This window comes from Amblyomma americanum, chromosome 11, assembly GCF_052857255.1.
Source record: "Amblyomma americanum isolate KBUSLIRL-KWMA chromosome 11, ASM5285725v1, whole genome shotgun sequence".
Classification (NCBI taxonomy): Eukaryota; Metazoa; Arthropoda; class Arachnida; order Ixodida; family Ixodidae; genus Amblyomma; species Amblyomma americanum.
In genome coordinates this window covers 23,930,037-23,954,671 of record NC_135507.1, presented here as the reverse complement: position 1 = coordinate 23,954,671, position 24,635 = coordinate 23,930,037, and the positions used below count along the sequence as shown (strand labels likewise).

Genomic DNA, 24,635 nt, shown 5'->3' with positions numbered 1-24,635 from the left:
AAGACAGCACAGGGCATGGTGATCGGTGACGTCAAAAGGGTGCCCTTAGAAGTAGGGGCGAAATTTGATGATTGCCCAAAGGATGCCTAAGCACTCCTTCTCGGCGACTGAATAGTTCGCTTCAGCCTTTGTTAGTGTCCGGCTGGCATAAGCGACAATGTACATGTACTCATCAAAGCCAGGCTTGCGCTGAGCAAGTACTGCACCGAGGCCGACGCCACTAGCATCGGTGTGGATTTCGGTGGGAGAACGACGGTCGAAATGATGCAGGATTGGCGGAGTCGTCAGTAGGCGACGAAGTGTCGGAAAGGCTTCATCACAGGCTGGCGACCAGGCTGAAAGGTCATAGCTGGAGAGGAGCTTGGCCAGGGGGTCGATGATAGTGGCAAAATTGCGGATGAAGCGGCGGAAGTAGCAGCAGAGGCCGATGAAGCTGCGAAGTTCTTCACAGAAGTGGGCTTCGGAAATTCAACCTAGCGCGCAACTTTGCCGGGTCCGGGAGAACGCCACCCTTTGACACGACATGTCCGAGAATGGTCAGCTGCCGAGCTCCGAAGCAGCAGTCTCAAGGTGCTGGAGGCGAGACGAAAAATACGAGGAAAAGATAACAACATCGTCCAGGTAGCAAAGGCATGTGTGCCATTTGAGCACTCGGAGAAGATTGTCCATCATGCGCTCGAATGTGGCAGGTGTATTGCAGAGGCCAAAGGGCATGACAGTGCGCACGAGGCACGCCCCCCTGCTGCAAGAGGGAAAAGAGAGAAGAAAAGAGTGTACCAGACGCATGAGCACGCGCAGTGCTGTCTGCATAGTCTGGATCGTCTCAAGTGACACCGCAGGCACCGCAGGCTCCAACCGCAACAGAATTCACTTTACGTTGCCGGAGACGTGGGAGAGAAACACGTACATTGTGCCAGCGAGGGCTGGCGCTCTACACGGCACTACACTACAGAGGAAGACAAGGCGACGAACGATTTAGTTCCACGGGCAGCTGGGATGCCAGTGGACACAAGACGGAGGTACTTGGTGTCGGTCGGGAATGGATGGCAGCGTCACAAGTGGAGGGGCCAAAACGCAATAAATTGGGGCCTCGATGTACGCTGGCTTGAGCCGTTCAAGCGCCACTGCATCTCGCGTTCCGTTCCAAGTCTACGAGGAAAGTGGAAGACAGGCACTCAAGGACAGCGAAGGGGCCGATATAATGTGGTTGCAGAGAACCGCGCACGGGGCCGTAACGCGCAAGAACATGGGTCGCTGCGTTTAAGTCTGGAGTCACGTACACAGTGTGTGAGTGTTCTTGAGTCGGCTGTGGTTCTGTGTTTTTGAAGAAATCGGCCGGAAGGCGAAGAGAGTTGCTATAAACAATCTCAGCACAGGCGCACGAAACGTCTTCTTTGAATGCAGACTGGATTCCAAGCAGCATGAGGGGAAGGGCATCGACCCACTTGACGGGGGATCTTGCACCGTGAGTGCTGCTTTGAGGTGACGATGGAAACACTCTACGAGTCTGTTTGGGCATGGTAAGATGCAACTCGTAGCCTTGCTGCTCTGAGCAGTTCGAGGAGTTCTGTGAAAAGTGATGACTCGAACTGGCGCCTGCGGGCCGTGACGATGGTTGTGGGGCAAACCAACCTCGACACCCAAGTAGAGAAGAAGGCCGCGGCGACGGTAGCTGCCGTGATGTCGGCGATTGGCGTAGCTTCAGGCCATCGGGTGAATCGGTCGACACATGTCAGTAAACACCTGTAGCCTTTACATGAGCTTAAAGGGTGAACGATATCGATGTGGACTACTGCGAAGCGTTGGTCGAGATGCAGGAAATGATGAGGTGGGGCCACAGGGTACCAATGTACTTTCGCACACTGGCCCGGTGCACAGGCGTGAACCCAGTCCCGAATGTCAGTGTTCATGCAGGACCAGACAAAGCGGGATTTGATCAGCTTTTGAGTCGCACGAATTCCAGGATGGGAAAGGGTGTGCAAGGATTGGAAGATTTTCTTGCGGAAAGGGATGGGCAAAAATGGCCTTGGCGTACCTGTAGATTGGCATGTCTGATTGGCATGTCTTCAATGGGGACAGTCTCAAGCTTCAGGGATGTTTGCACTGTGTGTAGGCGGGACAGATCGGAGTCGCTTGCTTGTGCTACCGACAGCTCATGTATGTCGAAGGGAAAGGAGGACAAAGTTTATGTTTTTGAACGCCTGCGTGTGATGGCATAGACACGACTGAGGGCGTCAGCCGGTGTGTTGTCAACACCACTGATGTGTCGGATGTCCGTCGTGAATTCTGATATGGAGAGTTGTTTCACTTCCCGTGGCGTATATAGGGATGCAGAACGACCAATTGAGTAGGTAAGAGGATTGTGGTCCGTGAAAACGGTAAATGCTCTGCCCTCAAGCAAGTGGCAGAAATGACACACTGCCAGGTATATGGCGAGAAGTTTGCGGCCAAAAGCACTGTATCGTGTCAGGGCGTTTTGCAAAGAATGCGAGGGGTTGCCGCACGCCACTGACCTGCTGCTGAAAAACATCGAGCACTGTGTTGGAAGCATCTGTCATGAGCACTAGTGGACAGTCCGGGTTTGGGTGGGCGAGCAGAGTGGAGTCGGCCAGAGCACACTTGATGGAATCAAAGGCATCGTCCGCAGCGGTGTCCCATTATAGTGCTTTTGCCGAGAGCTTCCCGCAAAGCATGTGGTCAAGTGGTTCAAGCAGGGTGGCACAGTTTCTGATGAATCAGCAGTAAAAGTTTACGAGGCCGAGAAACTGGCAGAGCTTCGTGGTTGAAGTGGGCTTGGCAAACTAAATGATGGCCAAGAAATTCAAGAGCTGGTTGTCCGAACTCACTCTTTTCGATGTTGATGACAATCCCGTTTGCCGGAAGACGCTGGAAAAGTAGGTGGAGTTGGTGGAGGTGTTCGATATGTGAACTTGCCACAAGAATGTCATCCACGTAGGCGAATATTGTCGCCGAGAAACGTAGGGCGGCACGAAAAGGGGCTTTTTTTTAATCCGAAGGCCAGAAACCCAGCAGCGCGCGTTCGAACGGGAACGTCCTCTTCTTCGCTCCCACACGAGCCCAGTAATGCCGCTCGGCCGCATGGCGGCGCTCGCAGAATGTGAGCAGTGTGGCATTGCCCCCCTCCTTTCAAGAGGCATCGCCTCGATGCCTCCGGCAAGGGGGATAAAGAGTGTGGAGACACCGAAAGTGCGATGGCGTGTGGTGGCAGCACTGAATGTGAACTCCGGGAGGGGCTAACGGGCGTAATACGGTTTCATGCGGGACACGTGGACGACTTCAGACTTGGGCGGGCGAGAAGACCGGACAACACCTTGCGGGTACACTTCATAGTTCACATCGCTGAGTTGACGTAGCACCTCGTAGGGGCCGAAGTAGCGCCGCAGAAGCTTTTCAGAGCGACCGCGCACACGTATAGGGCTCCATACACAGACGTGCTCGCCGGGTCGATAAATCACCTCCCTGTGGCGGAGGTTGTAACGCCGGGCGTCAGTTGTCTGCTGGTGGCGAATGCGTTGTCGAGCAAGGTGGCGAGCGGCTTCTGCATCGCGAACGAATTGGTCAGTGCCTGGGACAGACGAGGGGGTACAATCCGGGAGCAGCATGGCGTCAAGCATGGTCAGGGCATCTCGGCCATACACCAAACGGAAGGGGGTGAAGCGCGTCGTTTCTTGGAGGGCGGTGTTGTACGCAAACGTGATGTAGGGAAGTATTTCGTCCCAGTTGCGATGGTCAGCGTCGACATACATAGACATCATATCTGTGATGGTCTCGTTCAGCCTCTCAGTAAGTCCATTCGTTTGAGGATGGTAAGCAGTCGTTTTTCTATGACTGGTGCCACTAAGACGGAGGACCTCGTGTGTAAGAGCCGACGTAAACACGGTTCCCCGGTCAGTTAATACAACCACGGGGGCGCCGTGGCGAAGCACGATGTGGTGAACAAAGAACTGTGCAATTTCAGCCGCGGTGCCACGGGGAAGAGCCTTGGTTTCACAATAGCGGCTTAGGTAGTCCGTGGCAACAACAATATACCGGTTTCCCATGGAGGACACCGGGAATGGGACCAGTAAGTCCATGCCGACTTGTTGGAATGGGATTTGCGGTGGATCAATTGGCTTCAGAAGGCCGGCCGGTTTTGTCGGCGGTACCTTCCGTCGTTGACACTCACGGCAGGTTCGAACGTAGCGTTGGACGACCGCAGCAAGCTGTGGCCAGTAGTACTTGTGGCGGAGGCGTCCCAATGTTCTGGAAAAACCGAGGTGGCCAGAAGAAAGGTCGTCGTGGCATGCAGCGAGAACTTCCTTACGAAGCACGGTTGGGACAACAAGGAGATACGCAGTGTCGGTCAGACCGTAGTTTTTCTTGTAGAGGACTCCATCTATTAATCAAAACGACGAAAGTCCGCGCGAGAAGGGTCTGGGTGGAGACGGAGCGGTTCCTTCGAGGTACTCGATTAGAGGCAGCAGTTCGCAGTCAGCCCTCTGGTGGTGGGCAAGGTCGGATGTGGTGACAGCGCCGAGGAAAGCAGAATCGTCGTCGGACTCATCTGGTGGGCACGGAAGAGGAGCTCGGGAGAGACAGTCTGCATCGCTATGTTGCCGACCCGACTTATACACGATGGTGACGTCGAACTCTTGCAACCGAAGGCTCCACCGTGCAAGTCGCCCCGATGGATCTTTGAGGTTCGCAAGCCAGCACAAGGAGTGATGATCGCTGACGACTCGAAACGGGCGGCCGTACAGGTATGGACGAAATTTTGTGATTGCCCACACAACAGCGAGACACTCCTTTTCCGTTGTGGAATAATTCACTTCGGAACGGGACAAAGTGCGACTTGCGTATGCGATCACGCATTCCACACCGTCTTGCCACTGCACAATCACCGCACCGAGGCCCACATTGCTGGCATCTGTGTGCAGTTCCGTGTCGGCCTGCTCGTCGAAGTGGGCAAGGATAGGCGTAGATTGGAGGCGGACCTTAAGCTCTATGAAAGCTTTTTCCTGATCTTGGCCCCAGAAAAAGGGTTCGGAGTCTTTTGTCAGGCGAGTCAGCGGCTCTGCGAGCTTGGAGAAGTTTTGAACGAACCTCCGATAATAGGCGCAAAGCCCCAGGAAACGCCGCAAGCTTCGTTTATCTGTTGGCTGGGGAAATGCAGCAACGGCGGCGGTCTTTTCTGGGTAGGGGCTAACGCTCTGAGCGCTCACAATGTGGCCAAGAAACTTGAGCTCCCGAAATGCGAAGTGGCACTTTTCAGGCTTGAGAGACAGACCCGCAGAACGAATTGCTTCGAAGACGGCACGCAAACGTTTCAGGTGCTCCTCGAACGTGTCGGAGAAAATCACGACATCATCGAGATAGACAAGGCAGGACTGCCACTTCAGGTCAGTTAGTACGGTGTCCATCATACGTTGGAACGTCGCAGGGGCTGAACACAAGCCGAAAGGAAGCACCTTAAATTCGTACAGTCCGTCAGGAGTAACGAAGGCGGTCTTTTCTCGGTCACGTTCGTCGACCTCGATTTGCCAATAACCGCTACGAAGGTCGAGTGACGAAAAGTAGGTAGCATGGCGGAGGCGGTCTAATGAGTCATCAATGCGCGGCAGTGGATAGACATCTTTTTTGGTAACGTTATTGAGACGTCTATAATCTACACAGAACCGTAGGCTGCCGTCCTTTGCGACGAGAACAACAGGTGACGCCCAGGGGCTCGTCGATGGTTGTATGACGTCGTCGTGGAGCATTTCGGCAACTTGGCGGCGGATAGCATCGCGCTCCTTCGACGAAACACGATAAGGACGCTGACATAGCGGTCTCTGGTCACTGTCGACGATAATACGGCGCTTAGTTATTGGCGTCTGGCGAACCTTGGATGTTGATGCAAAACAGTCGCGGAAAGAGCCAATAAACCTTTCCACGCGGCGTTTCTGATCGGTCAGAAGGTCAGGGTTCACGTCGGTCCTAATGGCTGTTGCAGTGTCCTGTTCAGCTATTTCGGGGGCCGTTGTTGATGAGGCACATTGGCCGGCATGTTCGCCAAGTTCTTCAAAATGGGCAATCACCGTGTTTTTCGTCAAATGTTGGGGTTCACAACTAAAGTTGGTCACTAAGAGCGTGCTACGCGCGTGAACAAGGTCAACAAGGGCGCGAGCAACGCAAACTTGCCGAGACAGTAGCAGCGACATATTCGCTTCGGCAATGCCCCGAGTACCGGAGCTGGTATCACACTGGACTGTGACAAACTTGCTTGCTCTCGGCGGTATTGTTGTGTGGTCATCAGAGATGCGTAATGGTGCTCTGTGCGGCTCGGGGTCGGTATCAACGGCTCGCTGTGTCGAAAACGATACCAATTGCTCAAACAGGTTGATGACCGCCCCATACTCTTTAAGGAAGTCCATGCCGAGAATCAGTTCTTTAGAGCACTCTCGTAGCACGGCGAAGGAGCCAGTGAAAGTTGCACCGCGGATCTTTATACGGCTGGTGCAGACGCCAACCGGCGTTACCACATGGCAACCAGCTGTGCGCATCTGCGGCCCATGCCAAGGTGTTAGAACATTTCTGAGGGTTGCGGCTAGGTTACTACTCATGACAGAAAAGTCGGCTCCGGTATCGACGAGTGCAGATACGTCATAGCCATCGGCGGCAACAAGAATTTCGGCGGCGGAAACAATTGTTTGACAATTTGTCGGCGAGGTTTTTGGTGCCGTCGTCGATGGGGTCGTCGCTGAGGTCGGCGGTGAGGTCGGCGGTGGGATCGTCTTTAAGGTCGGTGGGTGGGGTCGTCGCATAAAATCGTCGGATGGAGGCTGTTCACTGTCTGCGGCAGCGGCAGTCCTACCCCCAGAGGACGCCGTCTTCAGTTTTCCCGGCGGGGAGACGTGCCTCTGAATTGGCCAGATGATGGTGCATGACTGGGTGGAGGAACTCGTCTTGGAGACGGCGACCTAGACTGGCGTCGCGGAGGCGTTGAGGGCAGCACATTATCGGCCAGGTACTGCTCAATGTCTCGCGGTCTCTCACCATAGCGCGGTCGAGGTGCGCTCGGTGGAAATCCTCTTAATCCCATCCGCCGGAAGGGGCAGTTGCGGAGGATATGACCGGGCTCCCCGCAGTGGTAGCATAGTGGCCGGTTGTTGGGTGTGCGCCACACGTCAGCTTTTCGAACAGGGCGCGGGTCACGCAGCTCGGCAGAGGGAAAGTACCCCTGTGTTTGTTCGGCAGCAGGGCGGAACGCATGTGGAACTGGCGCAGGTCTCCGCAGAGCTTCACTGTAGCTCATGATGTACGGCTCCGGCTGCGGTGTCCGTAGGGCTTCGTTGTAGCTGCTGGCGTACGGCTCCGGCTGTGGTGCCTGTGGTGGCTGGACTGCTCGCCGAATTTCCTCGCGGACGGCATCGGCTACAGCTGCAACACTGGCAGGTGGAGCATCTAAGCGGAGGTTGCGCAGTTCTTCGCGAACTACACTCCGCACAAGCTCCCGAAGAGCCTCGTCCCCGGCGACTGGCAGGGACGCACAATAGTTGCTGGCCGCAACACTTCCCGGACGACCGTACTGCGCACTGCGTTCCTGTAGGAACGTTCCATGCCTGTGGCTTCTTTAGCGAAGTCAGCGACGGTTCTTGGTGGGTCGCGTATGAGGCCAGCGAAGAGCTGCTCCTTCACACCACGCATGAGGTGGCGCACCTTGGTAGCCTCTGGCATGGCAGGGTCAGCCCGATTGAAAAGACGTGCCATGTCTTCAATAAACATAGCGACGCTTTCGTTCGCCTGCTGTGACCTGGTGCGAAGGGCGAGTTCGGCATTTTCCTTGCGTGCGTTTGTGCTGAAGGTAGCCAGCAACTGACGGCGGAATGCTTCCCAGTTCGTAAAGGATGCCTCATGGTTCTCGAACCATGTCTTCGCAGAGTCTTGGAACGAGAAATAGACGCTTCGTAGTTTTCGGTCGTCGTCCCACTGGTTAAAAGTGGCCACACGGTCAAAGCTGGACAACCAGTCCTCGACGTCCTCAAACCGATCGCCGTGGAAGGATGGTGGTGAGCGAGGGGTGAGAACTACAACGGGCGGGACAGTGCCGGAAGGCTGGCCTGTCTGACTGCCTGTAGTAGACGTCATGGTACGCACCGACCTCGTCAGTGGCTGACACTCAGGTTGCAGGCCTCACAGGCAGCGGCTCGCTTTGTGGACGGGTGTTGTGTCCAAGCGTCGCCGATCAGCGTCAGAGTTGCCCTCGGGGTGAGCGTTCATGGAACGATGCCCAGCGGCTCCACCAAAATGTCGCCGACAAACGTAGGGCGGCACGAAAAGGGGCCTTTTTTTAATCCGAAGGCCAGAAACCCTGCAGCGCGCGTTCGAACGGGAACGTCCTCTTCTTCGCTCCCACACGAGCCCAGTAATGCCGCTCGGCCGCATGGCGGCACTCGCAGAATGTGAGCAGTGTGGCAATATGTAGAGAAGGCCACGTACGACGAAGTCGATGAAACGCTGTGGGGTCTGTGCAGCATTGCGAAGTCCGAATGGCATTCTTAATAATTCAAACAGTCCGAATGGTGTCGTAATTGCAGTTTTGGGGATTCCTTCTTCTGTTAATAGGATTTTGTGATATGCCCGAACAAGATCTACTTTTGTAAAGCTGAGGTGAAATCTTGTATGTTGGGCAGTGGGTATCGGTCCGGAACAGTCTTTGTGTTGGTCTTGGTGGTGGCAAGGTCTCCAGTCTCCTGACTTTTTTGGGACAAGATGGAGTGGAGATGCCCAGCTGCTGGAGGAGGGTATGATGATCCCAAGTTCCAGCATATGTTCGAATTCTGCACGGGCCACTTTGAGTTTGTCCACAGCCAGGTGTCGTGGGCAAGAGAAAACAGGTGGGCCTGATGTTATAATGTGGTGCTGAATGTCATGGCAGACGGGTTGAGTCCAATTGGGGGATGACGTTCCCAACCAGGGAACGTCATTAATCAGGGCTGCAAATGGCTCCTTGGCAACTGTAGCGCATGAGGGTGCTACTTCAGTAGTTGCGCACACTGCAATGCCGTGAAAAAAAGTTTTGTTGCTGAGTCGATGAGGTGCCTTTGCTTGATGTCGATGAAGAGCTCATGCTTGGTTAGAAAGTCTGCACCATTTATGGCAGAACCAACATCGCCGACCAAGAACAACCACCGGAAGGCTCTTCGAAGCCCAAGGTTGAATGTTACGGGGCGCTGCTTGTATACTGGAATGCATGCTCCGTTCACAGCTTGGAGGTACGAAATTGCAGCGGAAGCACGCTCTGCTTTTGTGGCCGGGAGAACACTCACCTGGTACCCGGTGTCAATGAGGAATTTCTGACCGGTGGCTCTGTCGAAGACGTGGAAGATGACTTTCTTTTTGGCACTGACCGCTCGTTGCCGCTATTGGTCGGACAGCCGGTTTTAAGCCCAGGTGCAAGGCAGGAGGCAGTGGCGGGCGTTGGCGCCAAAGCAGTGGTGATAGTAGCAGGTGCGTGGTCCTGAGGACCCAGTTCGCTCACGCTGTTCGCGTTGTCGAGGCGTTTAGAAGCGACGACGTTCGCGTCCACAAAACGTGGTTGCCGCAATCAGTTTCTCGAGCCGAGAACAAAGACTGTCAACTTCGGAAGGCGTAGAGGTGTAGCGGTGGTGGATGCAGGATGAGGAAACTGAGGCAAGGTGACAAGAACTGCCAACGGCGACGACTGCGTGGACATGTTGGCGGCAGAGACGGTGAAGTGTGATGTTGCCACTTCCATGACTGTCGGCTAGCGTGGCCAGTGACGTCAAGTCCATGGTTGCGGCTGTGGCAAGCACCATTTGGACATTGGATGGCAGACATTGTAGGAAAAGTTCACGTAGCACAGCATTATCCATGGTCTGTGCACTATTACCTAGGAGATGGGTCATCCGCCACAAGAGCTGACTGGGACGTCAGTCACCGAGCTCCTCCGCAGAGAGTAGTTGCTGTACTCTTGTCCTTTCGGACACAGCCGCTTTTTGCAGTACGGCTGCCTTCAGGTCATTGTATGGCTGTGCCGGGGGATTGCTGCTGAACGAGGTGAGTATGTCAGACACCTCCTCTGCAGCTGTTGATGGCAGTGTGCTGACAACGTGGTCGGATTTTTGCTTCTGTGATGCGATTCCTGAGAGCTGGAATTGAGATTCTACTTGCAGGAACCACACGGCCGGGTTTTGTTCCCAGTACGGCAGGAGACGGACAGTGAAAGCAGGGACGGCTTCGCTGGGCACATCTGACGTTGTCTGGCTGGGGTTGGGCGTTAGTGGTTGATTCCCCTCCATTTCAGCTGCGTGAGTTGTCATCCCGTGTTCGTTAGCGTGGGAAAAGGCTTCGCTCTATGTTACTTAGGTGCGTCGAAGCCTGGTCACCAATTGTGGGTATAAGCTGTTCTAAGATTCTCAGACAAGACGAGATCTCTGTTTGTTCAACAGTTTATTCTCTGTCTGAAAACAAAGCTTCGGCGGGCAGCGCGAAGCGCATGCCCTGCCGCTGCAAGAGGGAAAAGGGAGGAGAAAGAAAGAGCGTACCAGACGCGTGAGCGTGTGCAGTGCCGTCTGCTTGGTCTGAAGTCTGAAGTGACACCACATGCACCGCAGGCTCCAACCGCCACAGCGTTCACCTTACGTCGCCAGAGGCATGGGAAAGAAACACACGTACGTTGCGTTGGCGAGGGCTGGCGCACTACAACAGTAAATTCATAAAGCCCGTCGGGTGTGACGAAAGCGGTTTTTGGGCGATCAGTCTCTGCCATCAGCACTTGCCAGTAACCGGAGCACAAATCCAATGAAGAAAAGAACTCAGCGCCTTGCAGGCAGTAGAGGGCGTCGTCGATACGAGGGAGGAGGTAAACGTCCTTGCACATAATCTGGTTGAGACGGAGGTAGTCAACGCAGAACTGGATGGAACCGTCCTTTTTCTTGACCAGGACCACAGGAGATGCCTATGGGCTATGAGATGGCTGGATCAGGTGACGCTTAAGCATGTCTGTCATCTGTTCATCAATGATGCGGCGCTCAGCGGCTGGCACGCGGTACGGACGTTGGCGCAAAGGGGCCAGTGTCAATACAGTGGGCAATGGCGGTTGCGTGGCCCAAGGAGGCTTGTTGGTAGTCAAACAAAGCTGGAAAAGGTTTCAGGATGGCGACAAGTTGGGCTCGTTGTGTAGGCGTCAGGGCAGAATCGACGGATCAATGAAAAATAACGGGAGAAGATGGATTGGTGACGGGACCAGGTGTAATGGCGCTGATGAGAAGGTCGGCCGTGCTATCAACGAGGGGGTATGCTGCGGTGGGATCGAGCAAGGCAACATTACCAAGCGATTGGCCACGGAGTAAAGTGGTAGGGCTGGAGAATGGGTTGGGCACATGAACAGCGCTGGAGCCACGAAAAATTGTCAGCAGGGCATGAGGCAGCAAAACAGATTTCTGGTCAGCGCAACGTAAAGAGGGTGTTTAAATAACAGTTGCGTCGGAGAGAGCAGCACAAGAAAGAGGCACCAGCACTGAAGAGAAAGGCAGAATGTCTGTGTCCTCTGAGATGACCACAGTAGCGGCAGCAGCAAAGGGTACGTCTAAGGGAGCTTCATTGAAGGGCGATAACTCAAGCTGAGCACGGGTGCAGTCAATAATGGCGTGATGTTTGGAGAGGAAGTCCCAACTAAGGATGCGTCATGAGATGAACGGGCGAGGACGAGGAACTCTATTGTGTATGGAACGTGCTCGATAAGAAGGCGGGCTGTGCAGGCGGCTATTGGTTGAATGTGCTGACCGCTGGCGGTACGAAGAGAAACGGCAGGAAGAGGTGATGCCACTTTTTTGAGTCGGCGACAGAGGGTGTGACTGAGAAAGGAAACAGCTGCGCCATTGTCAACAAGAGCTTAGACGGCAACTCCCTCAACGAACACGGTGATAATAATGGCGGGCACAGAAACAGGTCCTGAGCGAGTCGCTGGCGGCTCCGGAACTGCGGCCGTTAGTTTTCCGCTTGCACAGGCGGGTTGGCGGCGGAACATCGGAGAATGGGAACGTCGGCCAGGAGACAGCAAACGGTGGGAGCAGAAGCGGTAACTAGGAGAGGAGGAAACCGGAGGCAACTCTCGTGACGCAGGCGAGGAGGATGCCGTAAGATCATACATCAGCTTACACCTATAATTGTATCGACGATGGTCGTGACTGCGGCAAAAACGAGCCACGTGGCTAACGACTCCACAGGCGTAGCAAATAGGTCGGTTGTCTTGCATGCGTCAGGGGTTCAGAGGCTGCAGCTGAGATCATGGACGGGTAATGGGATGATAAGCGGGAGTTGCAGGTCGCTGGGGTTCTAACAGGTGGTGAGAAGGTCTGTAGACAGGAGCAGCAGGTGAGGGCCGCGGTCGCACCACAGCATCAGCGTACGTTAGAGGAGCCACAACCAGTGACTGCTGAGGATGAGGAGGGGGCAGTACCTCGGCGACCTGCCCCTGTATGACACGCTGGAGGTTGGGAGTGAGCGGCAGCGCAGACGTAGGTGGGCAGGTAGACAAGCACAGCTGGCGGGCGACTTCCTCACGGACAAACTGCTAAATGTGCTGGAGGAGCGACTGGTGGTCCAGAGCACCATTCCCGGGAAGAGCCAAGCTGGAAACTGTGGCCTCCTGAAAGCCGGCACGTCGGGTGGAAAGGCGCTGTTTGCACAGCTCGTCGAAGCTTTGGCAGTAGCTTATGACACTGGACACAGACTGGGAATTCTTGGCGACGAGCATCTGAAAGGCGTCATCATCAATGCCTTTCAGAATATTCATGATTTCGTCGGCCTCACTCATGGAAGCGTTGATGCGCTTGCAAATGTCGACGACATCTTCTATGTAGCTTGTAAAGTTTCCGCTGCTTTGCTGGGCCCGACTGCGCAAGCGTTGCTCGGTATGAAGCTTACGCATAGCGGGACGGCCAAAGACCTCTGTGAGGATAATTTTAAGATCCGCCCAACTGGAGATGTCAGCCTCGTGGTTGCAGAACCACAGATAGGCAACGTCGCTCGAATAAAATATAACATTTGTGAGCTTGACGCTGTCGTCCCACTTGTTATATACACTTACACGTTCACAGGAGGTCAACCAATCCTCCACATCGGTGTCATCCGTGCCACTGAAGAAGGCGGGGTCACGCTGCTGCGCTGCGCCGGAACAGATGACAGTCAAGGGAAGTGGTGATGCAAGTTGGGAGGTTGGGCGACGGTCTCAGGCATGGCGGAGGTGGTAGGCGATGCGCGGCTGCGAAGCTCCAGGGTGAGGGGGTCGCTGGCACCTCTGCACGCGCAATGCAGGACGTCTCCAAAGGCGCTGCATCGCGAACGACTATAAGTACAGTTCAGGTCCAGTCCAGCAGCAACGATCACTTCACAGCACGCACGAGCATAGGAACGTTTAGCGCTTGTCATCATCTTCTTCCTTAAGCGCCAGCTGCCGATGGTTCGGGAGCCGAAGGCCTGTCTTGCACATACACCAGGTGACTAATTTATATCTGAATTTCTCTTTCGTAGTGTTTCAGCTTTTGCTCCAAAAGCTACACAATGGTTACGATGTAAAAGTAGAAGTAGACTTCAGGTCATGCAAGATATAAAAAGCTGCAATATAATCATTGCTCCAGTGTCTTCATATTCTGACTCTGATTCCAACTTTCACACCGTGAACAAGAGAATGACATTGAATCGGCAAGTGCATATTTGTGTAGTGAACAATTAAATGGTGAAACCTCGTTAAGGCATATCTCGTGGGACCACAGAAAAATAACACAGAAAAGGCATTTGCTGCTTTGTTCTTGAATTATCTGTAGTGCAGCCTCGAAGGTACATAGACTCCGTCCAAAAGCTCTATTAGAAGGGAAAGTTACAGTTACGCATACAGTTTCTCCAACGGTTGGGCCAAGGCCGCTTTCAACTTCCTAGTTGGTGTCACTTGCATTGAATAGCGTTCCACCAGTGATAGAGGCAACAATGTCACTATCAGACCACACTGGAGGAGTCTCAACTGCACTATCTCTGCCGAACACACAGAAGGTGACAGTTTCTACAGTGCCTTCTCATTGCAAAACTTCTGTGAAGAGCCCTTCACAGGCGTCGTCACCAGTTGTGGCCATCACTTGGGGCCTTGCCCTAACATCAAATGTGCTGCACCCCAAGGCGGGACATGCTGGAGTATGATCTCACTTTAGAAGCACTAGATGTGGGAAGCCCCTACTGCAAGCATAGCTGTCATATGCTGCACCGTGTCGCCATGGCATGTATCTTCAGATGCATCACTGCAATCTACGCGTTAGAAACACTGGCGAAGTTTCCTTGCAATGCGCGGCATAGTTCTTGGCTGCTTTATGGGAGGCCTCACCAGCCTCGTATATGATGACAGGCATGTGCTAGCTAAGACATCTGCGATAAGCCACTATGTTGTAAGCAGGCAACAAATGCACGAAGTTTAATGGAAGCCGAGTCAGGGATTTCATACGACTACGTCCTAAGCGGAACTACCGCTTAAAAGCAAGTATGCCGCAACAGGGCTGTGTTGTATAGGGAGTACTCACCGTCATGGCGGCCGCCATTTTGTTGTCAGTGGAGCACTGTGAAAGATGGCCTAAGATGCTGAAGTTTCGCAATGGACAACAAAATGTCACCGACGGCACCACATGAATACCCCCTATAGCAGTTGTGTACAAATGCAAATTTATAAAATTGTGTGCAGCATACATACAAATAACTGTATGCACAGTTCCATCTCCTATAAACGCAACTGCATGCACAATTATGCATACAACTATGCAGTACACAGTGTCTCAAAAGGTTGACATTTCCAGCCCCCTGACCTGAATGGGAGGAAAGGCGATACACATTCGGTTGGCAGCCAGCTGAGCCAAGTGCAGACTGATGCCGGTGAACGCTCCGTGCAGCACCAGAAACACGTGCGCCTCACTCAGGCACTCAAACCTGCACAAGCACAGCAGTCACTGCTTAGGCACAACGCGCCTACCCAGACGTGCGGGCATGCTAATGAAGTCAGGGGTGCCTGCAAACCCAAGAAAGCACAGCGGAACTGTAATTTGTCTTCTCACTACTGTTGTTAATTTCATGTGGAAAGGTCATTTCGTTAATTACATGAAATATAGATAAACTGAAAGAAACATACATAATGCAGGTGTAGGCAAAATGAAAGAAAAAGAATTATGTAATCTGAAGCTGTACGTAGGCTAAGGGGTACTTCAGCAGAGGGCTCGAAATTAATATCAACCACCTGTTTTGTTTTTTTTTAATGTGCAGACATCATACAGCTTTAACGCAACTTTGCATTTTGCCACTGTAGAAATGTGGCTATGGCCTTATGCTTAGCGCCAGATCACCAGAGCATATATCAAATCAGTGTGTCAGGCTATATCTGCAGGGGTACATTTTTCAGATCCAGCACAGCCAGTTTATCCCTCCGGCTAGAAAATGTCACAAGCATGCCCTGCCTCAATAACAGCCCTTTGACTACACTGACTGACTACGGTATTAAGGGTCCCCGAGAACCTCTCCAGAGGATTATATGCAATGCCATGAAGAGCTATGTAATATGCTACTCAGCCATCTAGAGTTGACAAGTTGGCTATTTAAGTTCTTCGCATATCTTCTTGTCCCTCACTCGTACTAATAACAACAAACCTTTAAAACCAATGCTCACTGAATACATGAGTGAAAGAAAAACTCTCACTACCCAGAAAGAGTTTAACGATATTAAGATCCCGGCAATTAGCTGCTCTCAGTACTGTACTGATACAAGCCACAATCAGCCCAGATTCAAAGTCACAGCACTCCTGTACACATGGCAGCATTGAAATTCAATTATTTCTTTTCCAGAAATTGTTTGGTAGGTTTCTGAACAAAGAGTTCTTTCTGACAGCAAGGTGGGGCTTGGAAGCTACTAATAATACATTAGGGAATAACTCTTGGGGCTAAAATAATCAAATAAAAAAACAAATGCACACACTATGTTGCATAACTTGAGAACCCAGCAACAGCAGTTCGTTGCACTACATGAGCGATGAAAGCAATATCGTACATGTAGCACAGTGTAACGGCTATCTACTCCCCTCACACCTTCTCTAGTCCCCATCACTGTGCGGACATCTACGCCAATGCCGTGGATACGGAGGTTTATGATACTAACAGCTACCGCTGCGAAAGAAAATACTCTCAGCTGGCCTCTGGTAATGACCCTACTGATGGCAAAATTGACTGAGGCGACTCCCAACGCTCACTGGGATGGCTCGATGCAGTCTCTCTGCAGCTGGGCATATGAGCCACCCAAAATGCCCAGCAGGGCACGGACGAAGATGCCTCCAGCAAGCGCCCGCAACATCGCCTGGCCCAGGTTGCGTGGGTGGCACAGGTGCATCATCTGTGCCAGGCGCGTCCTGTGCACCACGGGAGCCACTGCAGAAACAATACGGGCCCAACACTGATTACATGCCACCCCACTGGTTAGCAAAGCCACCTGTAAAATTCAGTATTTTACAGTGCCAATTGTTAAAGCCAGACGTGCACCCCAATCCCTCTGAACATGTAGTGGTTGTCATCCGCATAATATGACATCATATAGCAGCTTCCCAGGATTCGCTGTCACCAGTCGCATGGCCAATGGGTCATGGTCATGTCAAACGCCAGTCATGCAACCAAACAATTTGTAATGGGATGCGTTCCATGGACTGCATGCTTAGTTAATTAAGCCCCTTACAGATGGCCATTACATTCAAGACCCACTTACTCAAGTGACCCCCACAACAGCCGACACTGAAGGGCAACCCAGAGGATTTCAGAATATTTTCAGTTAATGAGGGCATAATAATTCTTTGGTGTCGCTCTCTCATTTGCGATGAAGAGCTTTTCAAAATAATGAGCAAAACAATGATAAAACCACAGAACACATGAAACCAAAACCGAAATTGGCAAAACCAAAGCCAAAACTGGGTTTCGACCGACACAGGATGTCACAGGAGGCCACTGAACTGAAATACAACAGTGTCAGCCAGTGGCAAGAGCAGAACACAGAAGCTTTCGAACACCATGATGATGTCATAAGTAACCAGCCATACTTTTATAAGCCAGCAGAAATTTTAGTAGTAATCCCCACGCAAACTGGGGCAAAGCAGCCGAATGCTACTGCCACTGAACTGGGCCCAAGGCCCATAAGGGTCAAACACGCCTGGAATCAAATAACCATACAAGGAAACAGCTACTTGCCAATAACCCACTTCGATAACGTGATGACATACAGTCCCGACACGTTCTGTCACAAATAAGCTCCCACGTACAGCTGCAACTGTAAGTGGCCAATGAAGTAACTTACCAGTTACACAAGTGCTCTGATATGCTGCTAGGAGGAATCCCGCACCAAGAAAGCAGGCGTGGTACCATGGCGAGTCCCCAAACGACGTCAGCCAAGCTGCACAGATAAAACAGTGACCAAGGTATGCACAAAAATTGCTGGGGTCATCCATGGGAGACTGTACGCTCCGTGAGATAAAAACTTCAGAAAGTGACAGTGCAATTGTCAATTTCTTCAACAAATGAAGGTTTTAGAATAGCTTAATTGTCACATAATACCATCAAGCTTTTTTTTTTCACTTTTACTTTTGGCAAAGCAAGCAAAATCAGACTCAAACTGGTTTTGGAGCCATTGCTGCCGTTCTTAAATGGAAATGGCACATTCATGATGTCCACGAAGGATTCGCCTAAGCTCATGAGATGATGTACTGCAGCTCAAAAATATTTTGCAATAACGAAATTGAAAGCAGCAGACAAATTTAATACAGCAGACAGCTTACTGATTTATGTCAGACCGATTAGTAGTAGAGAACTATAGGTGCAGGAAATGTAGAAGATTGAAAAGGAGCAAATTGTGGGCGTGAACTGTAAATTAAATAGGAAAATAAACAAGAAAATTTCAGCGAGGGAGTCAAAAGGGTTTTGTATGAGGGAGCATATATTCCTGTTACCATGTTAAAGCGTGGAAGCCTCAAGCACACACATCCAGGCTGGGTTGTTGGACATACATTTCTAGATGTCCCCTCAGAGAAGCGGCGACAGGACAGCTTGAAGTGATCGACAATTTTCCGCACAGAACAAGCACTGAGGGGAAACCGCGCCAGAGCAGACGCGAACGCCAAAATTCAATTAGGCAATGCAACAAAGTAACTATGTAAAAGAAATCTCATGCTTGCGAAACCACCTCTGTTTGCTGCTCTGACTGCTTCCGTCAAGCGGTGGTGCCGAGTTCAAAACCCGGACCAGTATGAATTTTTCTTTAACTACGAAGTTTCTGAGAAAGCTGTATAGCTTTCCTGTGTGGCCGTATGACTGTGCTTGGATGGATGCCAATGAGCAATTACTTCGGTATTACAAATCTACTCCACCCTGGGGGATTTCCCTACACATTTGGCCAAAAGAAAAAGAGATGCTGTTGCGAGCAGAGGAAGTACCCGAGAAAGATAGTACGAAAAATCTCGGGAAACTAGTACTGTCGCGTTGCTGCCCCCGTGCCGGGGCAGGCGCACTAACGGAAGCACACGACAGCTGTCCAAGCCCCAAACAGAAGTTCCAGTTTATTGCCAGATAAGATAGTTTTCACGTGACTTCACAGGTGCCATCTTTGGGTACTGTGGCTAGCTTCTACAGTGTACGCGGGAACCGGTTGGCAATGGGCGGGTTAACAAAACGTCGAGGCGTTCCCTGCGCTTTCCGGACCCATAGATAGCCGCCGCTATGACGTCGGTGAAAACTACGACCTACTACGGTAGCCCAACCCCCGGGCCCTCGGCTTAGGCTGAGGCCCACGGGGGAGCAAGCTACCACCATTTGGCTAAATAAAGTTGATTGACTGACAACGGTAGCTCGCGGTGAAAACCAACAGTAAGCTCGGACGCCGCTGCCGTCTTGCAACGCTAGCTAGCATCGCTCGAGGGAAGGCTGGTGTGCTTGAGGTGCGTTCGGGTGTTCGATGCAACGCCCCAAGTACGAGCCAGCAGATAGAAAACGTCTCACCTGCGAAGCCGTCGAATGGGCAAAACACGTTGAATTGAAGAAGAATCAAAGCGACCGGGGTCAGAAGGACTTGAAGAGCAAGTGACGCCGCTATGCTGCGTAGGCACCGCCAGAAATGGACCTGAAAACAAGTTGAAAATAGTAGGTTGCATGACCACCACACAAGCACGTGAACAAGTTTTACGACGTTGTGCACAGTCTTTCATTGAGCCCTTATTGTTTTCACAGTTAGTAGAAATATATTTAACGAGAACAAGCCCGCACCTCATTTCTAAACCACTCTTTCACGTCGCGACTCATGTTTCCCGGGCTACATGAGCACTCTGCACTTCCACTCCATGCAAATTCGGCTTGGCTTAATCCGCTGTCCGCACTTATCGGCTTACGTACAAAAATCAAAGGCGGTTCCCATTTTAAATACGCTGTTATTTTTCTTGTCATAAATACAGTATTTTTCAACAAACACATAAATAATTTTGCTATATTTGACAATATTTCTGGCTTGCATTCATGCTAGCATGCTGTCAGATACATTTAGTGCATTACACTTTCGGTTTCGGTTTTTGTTGACATTAGAGGATATACAGGCTCTACTTACAGCTAGCCACCCTAATATAACTTTGAAGATCATGTAGTATTCATAATCACAGCATGTTTCCCTTCGATATCCCCGCTGTTTTCGTACAAGTGTTATAACGATTTAAAATTTTACAAGGCAGGTGGTTTCGGTCAAGATTTTAAGATCCACCGCTAAAGTTGGGCGTGGCCCCAAGAAATGGCCTCTCAAATCGTGTAGCTGCGGTTTAGCTGTGGCACATTGGACAAATAGAGCATAGGAAGTCTGACTGTCAAGGCTGCTGTATTATAAAACGCGTCAGGCCTTGGGCATCTGAAGAGTCTACCCGTTTGCGCCCCCGTTATAATGGTACGATTGCTACAGATCAAGTCCCGGGCTTGGGGATAACGTGTACGCAATTTGTTTTGCAATGTACCCAGAAAAATACTAATACCTAATTAATTAATGAATGTAAAGAACGCAAGTAAGCACAAGACTAGCTGGAAAACACGCTGAATGGCATAATGCTTCCATATCGTTCAAAAAGGGCGCGCTTTTGATTATTACTTGTTTTCACGTCGCTCTATGTTCATGACGTCACTTTCTTGGCCAATGGGCGTTTCCAGTGTTGCGCCTCGATTGGTCGTGAACCGTCTGGTTACCACCATTACTTCCGTACGTGTTTCCGTGCTTCCGTCAGGGCTTCCGCCACTGCATCCGATTGGGGAGCTGAAGGGCTGAAGATCGAGCAGCAGGGGAAGAATTCTTGAAGCCTTGCATCTTTCAACTGGCGAAGTGGCGGCTATGGCCTTTCAGCACCAACCCGGCACTGCTATACAGTGTCTGAGTGTACGTGTGTAACGAGCACATTGCTTTTTTTGCTGTGACAAGTGGAGCCAAGGCTGATCTCTCCAAATTTTCTCCTTGCTCCCTCGGAGCTGCCGAGATGCCTGGGATGAGCCAGAACATCCCAAGCGAGTGACCGGGCATCGCGAAGTTTTGATCGTGTCAATAACTCCTGTAGCGGGCGTAGGGCCGCGAGTTACGTAATGGTTTCGTAGCTGGTTGTATGTGATCGCTTGAGTTAGATGTTCAAGAGCCTTTTCCTTTTGCAGATCCCGATAAAGCTCGCAAAGGAGGTCGGCATCGACTCTGAAGGCAGAGAAGTAATGAAATGCGGCTTCAAGATCGGAGGCGGCATCGATCAGGATTTCACACGTAGTCCGCAGGGATACACCGATAACGTACGCACGCCCATTTTTTTCGGGAAGCGTTGACGGAGCTGTCAATGTGCACCTCTTTCATCGCAGGGCATCTACGTCACCGAAGTTTACGAGAACAGCCCAGCAGCCAAATGCGGCCTCAAAGTGCACGACAAAATACTGCAGGTACGACCGTGGGAACTTCTGGCAATAATGCATGCTAAATCGCACACTGCTACCTATTATAATGGCAAGCAGACGAGACATGCCCGTTCCCACAGGCTGTGCACGAGATCGTTTAAGGCCAAGTTACTATCAGCACAAGAGTGCTAAAAACACCTCAAGGGCGAATTCCTTGCGATCCTGTTTTAATCTTCACGGATCAAGCATGCGCAAATCCATATAACTTGTGAAAAATGGCACAAAGTAAATATGGTTCCCATCTTCCAGGTAAATGGCTACGACTTCACCATGGTGACACACAAGAAGGCTGTCGAGTACATCAAAAAGCACCCTGTCCTCAACATGCTGATTGCAAGGAAAGGCGTGACGCACTCCTGAAGCTGCCCACAGGACTGGATTCTTGAAGCAGCAGTGACGCACCTCATGACACTTCAGCGTGTCCGAAACCTAATGTTGCGTTCTGATGGGTTTCCATTCACTCATTTAGTTTGTGCATCACATCTATCACTGCATGCCATTTTTTGCATGCACTGCATTTTTATTGAAGTCATGACAATGTCCTCAGTGTACAACTCGCACTTGACTGCTTTGAACTAGCAATGCACCAATGGTCACAGCGAGTGTACTTCACACCTTGACCATTTCTTGTTTCCCTCCTGTGCTGTTGTCACTGTGCCTGCTTTTACATAGCATTTTTGCATAGCCTACTGAAATGCACACTTGTAAGTGTTGCAAGGTTTCCATGATGCTAAGTTTGACAGTCCAACTGTAGCTACCGTAGAACTTCCCGTGTGTTCAGATGTCCTGCTTGCATAGAGTAGCCTGCAGTTAGCAGTTTTATACAATTTTTGCATATTGCATGAAATTTTATGTATATAATTATTTGGCACACCACCTCAATCGCTGCTCGCTAAGGTGCATGTAGTTACTTATGCATGTGGCGATGGAACTTGTCTCTCGAGTAATTAAGTTGCTAACTGCACATTCAAGGCAGCTTGTCTGCCCTTCTTACAAACTAGAGGACAGCAGTCTTTCAGTCTTGCCACTGGTCTTTCTGCAGTGTGGGAGAGTCTGGCTATGGCATCCTTTATATTACCATGCTTTTTTTTTCTCCACTGCCCATTTGTTGCAGTGAGCACCAGATACTCTGTGCAGTGCTTTTAGCTGCAATGCGTGCACTAGGCATCGAGAGTCAAGACACAAGGTCTTCAAACTGTGTGTCACCACTCTACATGTATGGGCAAAAATTGATTCTGCCTATCCACCGTACTCTCCCTGAGGAAACGTGTATGTTTCAGATCGTCCCTGTAACCTAGAAGAAACGCTGTTGTTTGGTGTCACCTGTTAAACCTCGCAAATGCGAATTTCAGTACAAGCAGCTCACAGTTGCATTTTGTACTACGGTCACTCCTATATTGGTACACTGCCAAAGCTACACCATTTTTCAGTAACATTGAACTGCAGTTCTTAGTAACTTGTTGCATTAATTGCACCCTGCACCCCTGGCTTGCAAGTTTTGCGATTAGCTCGGATGGAAGTATAGGGCTGTGCTAGGACTTCTAAGTTCTTAGGGTGCTGTGTTCAACAAAGAGGAACTCTTGTACCTTAAAGGGGTGTTGATATTATGATTTCGCTTTGTTTTTTGTCTCGCTTAGAATGATGAATATTACTGATAATTACAGAACACAACGTCAGATTCCAAAGTATGACATAGATATTTATCAGCTTAGTCTAGCTAGCAGTTGTAGTCTCCCAAAACCGGGTGATGTAACATGATGTCATGAGCAGTGTGGCAAGACATCTACTAGTGTTAGTTACTTAGTCTTGAAGAACAGAGACACCTCACTGCCAATTTATCATCGCTTTTCGAGCCACATGTTGATCCTGTACCCATTACAGTCGCTTATCTTATAGACCTTTTTAAATTCTTTTAACATGACTCCACTGTGCAGTTGACTGTACTGTTGTTCAGTTTCAAAAGCAAAGCTACTCAAAACATCCTCGAAATGAGTTATATTTTTGTCTGTCTGTTGAGCCATGTTTCTTTGTCATTCATTTCCTTCTAGGCGGGACTTGCACTGTCGCGGATATGCTGAGAATATGTTGATATGTTGAGGATATGTTGAGAATATAAAATGGGGCTTGTGCTTCTTCCTTTAACACTGAACGGCATATGATATCATTGTTGCAGCCAAATTGTTGCCTAGACCGTGAGATGAAGACAGAGTAACGCAGAGACCAAATTTCCCTGTTTTAATTTACCTTTCATCTCTCACATTGCACTGCCCATGTGACTGCTATTTTAGCACATGTTATACTGTACACATTCTCTATTAACGTGCATTATAAGTGCACATTAATGATTGTCATGTCATATATTCAGGTCAATTTTCATTCACCAGGCTATTTGAGAGCTCTGTGTGTATCTGCAGGCAAAAGATATGAGCCTCATTATTATAATGATGGTTGTGCAACAGTTGAGACATTCAAGTGTCACGTTTTCTGCTGTTTGTTCATGCACTTTTTGGGGCACCTGAAATGGCCTAAAGAAACTGTTCTGTTGCCTCGGTGTGTGTCGAACGGGTGTGTTATACTATGTCAGCACTAGCTGCGTCAAGGACTTGGAATGTTCACTCATCTATGATCAGCCTGTTGGTGTTAGCTGCAGCTTCGTGTTCCGTGTTAAGTGGGTTGTGTGTGAAACCACCAAAGTTTTAATATATATATACATATATTATATAAAGATTGCATATTGCATACATTATATAGCCCTGTTAGTCAGTCCATGTTTGTTGTTGTGTTGTACTGAGAAAATACTTAGATTTCTTTTGTTTTGTAAGCTTTAGGGCAGTATGAGCAAATGCATGCACCACGAGTGCATGGTTACATTCCAGTTTTGATGCGCAGCCAGGATTACAACAATGGTCAGTTTTGGTACTTTTGGCAGCTTTTTTTTTTACACTGTTGTGATTCACTGTGGATGCTGTGCTCCATATTGTGCAACCACTTTCAGACGGTTTTCTGTTTCAGTGCGCTTCTTTTAGAGGGCACTGTTTGGGAAATCAGTTTTGTGGAAGGAAATAAACCTTGGCCAGTTGATTGGGCCATTGTATGGACATCTGTGTGAGGCGTTTTAGTTGGCTGGCAGGTATCTTGCCGATACAGCCCAAACGGAAGACCCAATGATGCGAAATCGCAGCAGATTATGTTTCCAACGCATCTTTTTCTCCTTGCCGTGCAGGATTGCAATGGCCCCTTATTAATTAGTTAACCAGAACAAACTCTGTGCAGGTAATCACAAAGTGAGAAGATATTAACATTTCAGCTCACTAAATCATCTCTTAATACATCTAATACTAATGCATCTCTGAATTCACGTTACCATTGTGCCAAATGGGCTTTTTTAACCAAATGAAAGAACAGCGGTCAATGAGTGCTACACTGTTTCGTACGTCAGGTGCAAAGCTGTTAAAGCTACGGAACTAGTATGCATGAGAAAATAAAGGGATGCAAGTTACTCTGCTCTTGTTCTGTGTCCGAGTGGTCTAAGTCACGGGAAAGCGACTGAGTGTCGTCAGCAATAAGAGTGCATTGAATAAAGCTCATAACAAATGTATCATGTAATAAGCCTGCAG

The 24,635-nt window shown here is 50.3% G+C and overlaps 2 protein-coding genes and 1 pseudogene across 4 annotated transcripts in view; 1 reads left to right on the top strand and 2 right to left on the bottom strand.

Moving 5' to 3' along the window:
* Positions 1 to 19,415, bottom strand: part of Ndc1 (Nuclear division cycle 1) — a 61,868-nt gene extending 42,453 nt beyond the window's left edge. For all 3 annotated transcript variants that reach the window (XM_077644095.1, XM_077644094.1, XM_077644096.1), the window contains exons 1-5: positions 19,324 to 19,415; positions 19,060 to 19,180; positions 17,366 to 17,461; positions 16,278 to 16,452; positions 14,850 to 14,970 (exon numbers count right to left, since the gene is read on the bottom strand). In XM_077644095.1, coding sequence (XP_077500221.1) covers positions 14,850 to 14,970; positions 16,278 to 16,452; positions 17,366 to 17,461; positions 19,060 to 19,180; positions 19,324 to 19,359 — 549 coding nt within the window. In that variant the 5' untranslated portion in view covers positions 19,360 to 19,415. The remainder of the gene's footprint in view (positions 1 to 14,849; positions 14,971 to 16,277; positions 16,453 to 17,365; positions 17,462 to 19,059; positions 19,181 to 19,323) is intronic.
* Positions 9,402 to 10,322, bottom strand: LOC144110786 (uncharacterized; annotated as a pseudogene).
* Positions 19,416 to 20,211: 796 nt separating the features above from the next.
* LOC144111315 (tax1-binding protein 3 homolog) lies at positions 20,212 to 24,116 on the top strand. The gene is made up of 4 exons (XM_077644576.1): positions 20,212 to 20,464; positions 20,731 to 20,859; positions 20,926 to 21,003; positions 21,268 to 24,116. The coding sequence occupies exons 1-4, from the start codon at positions 20,420 to 20,422 to the stop codon at positions 21,376 to 21,378; spliced, it is 363 nt and encodes a 120-aa protein (XP_077500702.1). The 5' UTR covers positions 20,212 to 20,419; the 3' UTR covers positions 21,379 to 24,116.
* Positions 24,117 to 24,635: the final 519 nt, after the last annotated feature.